The sequence below is a fragment of the Lycium ferocissimum genome, chromosome 9 (genome assembly GCF_029784015.1).
Source record: "Lycium ferocissimum isolate CSIRO_LF1 chromosome 9, AGI_CSIRO_Lferr_CH_V1, whole genome shotgun sequence".
NCBI lineage: Eukaryota > Viridiplantae > Streptophyta > Magnoliopsida > Solanales > Solanaceae > Lycium > Lycium ferocissimum.
The window spans coordinates 67797940-67803306 of NC_081350.1; the positions used below are offsets into that span (position 1 = coordinate 67797940).

At 40.9% G+C, this 5367-nt stretch overlaps 1 protein-coding gene across 1 annotated transcript; it reads left to right on the forward strand.

Annotated features, from left to right (window-relative positions):
- The first annotated feature begins 4353 nt into the window (after positions 1 to 4353).
- Positions 4354 to 4908, forward strand: LOC132032186 (uncharacterized). Its single transcript, XM_059421955.1, has one exon. The coding sequence runs from the start codon at positions 4354 to 4356 to the stop codon at positions 4906 to 4908; it is 555 nt and encodes a 184-aa protein (XP_059277938.1).
- Positions 4909 to 5367: the final 459 nt, after the last annotated feature.

Below are 5367 nucleotides of genomic sequence, written 5' to 3' on the forward strand. Positions count from 1 at the left end.
GAAGGCGAAGCTGAAAACTTTTGGAGGCAAATGCCTGTCAAGGATTATTCGATTGTCGAGCACTCACGCATAAGACTCACGCCAGATATCGTAATGTCATTATTACTCAGTTCGTCTCAACATCGCTTGGCCTTGATGAAAGCTTTGGATGAAGTCTAAGTGCCAGCCGGCACTACAAATGAATCATTGGCTGAGATTGGGGGATATGTTGTACGAGCGCATAGGCTATCATTTTTCGATGATGAATTACCAAGAGAGGGTAAGACCCACAATAAGGCTTTGCACATAATAGTCAAGTGCCATTACAAGATTATTCCTCAAGTGTTAATTGATGGAGGGACTGGATTAAATGTATGCCCTGTAATGACTTTGAAACAACTCGGGTAAGATGTTGGCAAAATCCGCTAGAGTCGAACAAATGTAAAAGCTTATGATGGCGCAACCAGTGACCCAATTAGAGAAATAGATCTACATATACAAATAGGTCTCGCAGAGTTCGTAGTGGAGTTCGTCATCATGGATATCAAGATAAGCTACAACTTATTATTGGGACGACCCTGTTACACGCTGCTAGAGTTGTAGCATCTTCGTTGCACCAGTCTCTCAAATTCATATGGGATGATCAAGAAGTCATGATTCACGGTAAAGAAAGTGTTCATAACTATCCGGACAACTCCGTACCTGTCATAGAGAAGTCACCAGTTGGTGCCGATTTTCACACTGTTGAACTAGCCATAATAGATCGTAGGGGAAATGATAAAGATATCCCTATGCCACTGGTCTACAAAATGGTTGCGACAACTATGATGAGGAGTGGGTTTGAGCCCGGGAAAGGTCTAGGAAAGAACTTATAGGAAATCAAAGAACCAGTGAGTATTAAAAATGGAAAATATCGATTTGGGATTAGATACGAACCATGTGAGGCAGAAGAAGAAGAAGCAGAATATGGACCAAGAGGCCCCGTTGAAATGAGAAAGCCTTTCCCTTATCTATACCAGTCCTTCATAGCCTGCCCATTGAGTCACAATAGCAAAGATCTAGAAGAGGGTTTAAGGATGTTGTTTTGGGAAGAGGAATGCGCAGCCATCATTGAAGAATGCTTTAAAGCATTAGAGATTCGTCGTGTTGAGCCAGGGGAAACAACAAGTGGATGGACTTCTACCCCGTTGTTCACTCTGCGGTAGAAAGAATGCTCATTTTTAGAAAAAACGGCGAAAGTCGGCTTTGAGGCCCGGCTTGTCGCCTTTTCATGTTTTCTTATTACTTGTTGTTAAATAACGAAAATGGCTCGATGTTCCATTCCGAGTCAGGACCACTGTTTGTATCACTCCCTTTAAAATTTCAATGAAAAAGCCTCGAAGTTTACAATAAGACAAAGTCACTTTACTTTACCTATATAAGTATATTGTATATATAATTATATATAAATACGTAACTAAAATTGCTTTTACATGATAAATAACCGTGTTATTTTATTTTTCAGTAATGATACAGAGGCCACAAATAATGTAATGACATGTTACGAAATAAGTAAAAGCGACAACAAACAAAACGATGATCAAGAAGAAGAGATAACTAAACCAGAAGGGATGATAGATATCGAAGAGGAATACGTGAACAGAACAACGCCAAATATAGAGGAAACAGAGGCAATTAATCTAGGAGATGAAGAGCTGGTTCGGGAAACTAGAATAAGTGTGCATTTGACAGAAGCTGAGAAAGAAGGGTATCGGAGTTTGTTGAAAGAATATGAAGATGTTTTCGCTTAGTCATACACCGATATGCCAGGTTTAAGTACGAACATTGTTGCCCATAGGTTGCCGATCCTTGAAGGATTTGCTCCGATAAAACATAAAATCAGGCAGCCAAAGCCTGATGTCAGTATCCGAATTAAAGAAGATGTAGAGAAACAGATTCAGTTGGGAGTTGTTGAAGTGACACCGTACCCAACGAGGTTGGCGAATATAGTCCCGGTACCAAAGAAAGATGGAAAAATAAGCATCTATATGGATTACCGTGATCTTAACCGCGCTAGCCCAAAGGATAATTTTCCACTCCCGAACATTCACATACTCATTGATGACTGCGCCAAGCATGAGGTGCAATCTTTTGTGGACTGTTACGCGGGCTATCATTAGATATTGATTGATGAGGAAGATGATCAAAAGACGTCATTCATCACACTGTGGGAAGTGTATCATTACCGGGTAATGCTTTTTGGGCTCAAGAATGCCGGCGCTACTTACATGACGGCGATAACCGCCATTTTTCATGATATGATGCATAGAGAGATTGAGGTGTATGTGGATGACGTCGTCATCAAATCCTGAATGGGTGAGGACCACCTCGAACATTTAAGAAAATTCTTTGACAGACTCCGCAAGTACGATTTGAAATTGAATCCTGCAAAATGCGCATTTGGAGTGCCTGCTGGAAAGTTGCTAGGATTCATAGTCAGTCGTCATGATGTTGAGTTAGATCCCACAAAGATCAAAGCAATCCAAGAACTCCCACCGCCAAGAATAAAGAAAGAGGTCATGAGTTTCTTGGGAAGGTTGAATTACATTGGATACTTCATCGCTCAGTCCACAGTAATCATAGAACCAATTCTCGAACTCCTCAAGAAAGACGCTCCCACTAAATGGAAAGAGGACTGTCAGAAAACCTTTGACACCATCAAAAGATATCTATTAAACCCACCTGTTTTGGTCCCACCAAGGCCAGGAAGTCCTTTGCTGCTATACATGTCAGTATCAGAAAATGTTTTTGGGCGCATGTTGGCACAAATGACGAAACATGCAAGAAAGAGAGGGACATCTATTACATCAGTAAGAAGTCCACACCCTGCGAATCCAGATATTCCTTGGTGGAAAAGACGTGTTGCACTCTGACTTGGGTGTCTCAGAAGTTAAGGCATTATATGGCCGCATACACTACTCATTTGATCTCAAGAATGGACCCCCTAAGGTACATCTTTCGCCAGCCTATGCCCATAGGGAAATTGACCAAATGGCAAATGCTATTAAGTGAGTTTGACATTCAATACATCGCACATAAAGCAGGTAAAAGGCAAGCATTGGCAGATCTACTGGCAGCAAGCCCGGTAGATGACAATCCCGTACCTCTGTGGACTTACTTCTTGGATGAAGAAATAATGACAATTGAGGGTGAAGAAAATGAAGACGAATTAGGCTGGAAAGCATACTTTGATGGAGCATTCAACTTTAAAGGATCAGGAATCGGAGCCGTCTTGGTTTTGGACTCAGGCCAATATTATCCAGTGGCAGCCAAGTTGAGCTTCAGCTGCAACAACAATATGGCTGAATACGAAGCATGTATCCTGGGTCTATGTTTAGCCCTCGACATGGATGTGAAAGACCTTCAGGTAATTGGCGATTCAGATTTGTTGATTCATCAAGTTCGAGGAGAGTGGGCCACTAAGAACGAAAAGATCATACCATATGTTGGACTTGTGCAATGATTGGCAGATCGGTTCTAATAAGTCAAGTTCAAACACATACCAAGAACCCAAAATGAGTTTGCTGATGCATTGGCAACAATAGCATCCATGATTGATCCCGACAAAAAGAGATACATCGATCTTGTCAAAATTGAAATCAGAGATCAACCAGCCCACTGTGCTTTTGTAGAGGCAGAGACTGATGGAAAACCTTGGTACATTGACATCAAAGTGTACTTAGAGAAAGGAGAGTATCCTTAAGGAATCACCTTAAATCAGAAGAAGACTATCAGGAAGTTAGCAAATGGTTTCTTCTTCAACAAAAATGTCCTGTACAAAAGAACCCTGGATTTGGGATTGCTTAGATGTGTTGATTCTGTTAAAGCTACAAGATTAATTGAAGAAGTACATGCCAGAACTTATGGGCCTCACATGAATGGGTTCGTGCTAGCAAAGAAAATCTTAAGGACAGGTTATTACTGGATGACCATGGAGAACGATTGTAGCAAGTTCGTCCAGAAATGTCATAAGTGTGAGATTCATGGAGACTTGATAAAGGTTCCTCGAACAGAACTGAATGCTATGACGTTACCTTGGCCATTCGCCGCTTGGGGCATGGATGTTATAGGACCAATTGAGCCAGCTGCGTCAAACAAACACCATTTCATTTTGGTCGCCATAGACTACTTCACCAAGTGGGTGGAAGCAGCATCTTATTGATCAGTAATGAAGAAAGTATTCACAGATTTTGCGCGCAACCACATCATATACCGATTTGGTATCCCAGAATCAATCATAACAAATAATGGGGCTAATCTGAATAGCCACTTGATGAAAAAAATAAGTGCGCAGTTCCGAATCACTCACCGGAATCAACTGCATACCGGCCACAAATGAATGGGGCTGTGGAAGCCTCCAACAAAAACATCAAGAAGATCCTCAGAAAGATGATCGATAACTACAAAGACTGGCATGAACAACTGCCTTATGCATTATTGGGATATCGCACCACTGCCAGAACTTTAACTAGGGCCACTCCATACCTATTGGTGTATGGCACTGAAGTAGTAATACCAACCGAAGTAGAAATCCCTGCACTTCGAAAAATACAAGAATCTGAGTTGGACGATGCAGAATGGATCCACAAAAGGTATGAACAACTAGCTTTGATAGATGAAAAGCGAATGATTGCTGTTTGCCATGGTCAATTGTACCAACAAAGAATGGTGCGAGCTTTCAACAAGCATGTGAGAACTAGGGTTTTTCAAATTGGGCAATTGGTGCTCAAACGAATATTCCCAAACCAAGAGGAATACAAGGGAAAGTTTGCACCAAACTGGCAAGGGCCCTATATGGTGCAAAATGTACTATCAGGAGGAGCAATATTACTTGCTGAAATGGATGGTCAGGAGTGGCCAAGAGCAACAAATTTAGATGCCATCAAGTGATACTATGTGTGAAGGAGAAGACGACTGTGAAGATTCAGAGTTTTTATAGTTTATGTTACTTTAATTATGTTGCCTTTGCTTGTAATTTTGCATTTTTAGAAAAAACCAAATCCAAAACCATGTACAAAGTACACGAGGACCTGCTTCCCTATATGTCACGCCCCAAAACCCACCCTAGACGTGACCGACATCCGATGTCATGAACGATATCGGAAGAACCTAAACAACACAATAATAAAACTTGAACCCACCAGGTTCAACCTTTGCCTCCAACAATTTACAAAATAAAGGTAAACAAATCATGCATATATGAATTAATTCAGTGGAAGTCTTTAGTAATCAATATTTGTCAAACATAACAATATGCATGAGAGTTAATCAATAACTCAACAACTACCCACAAGAATGTATACTATGGAGCTTCTAGGATAAAGAGATAATAGTTTGACTCATCGGGAC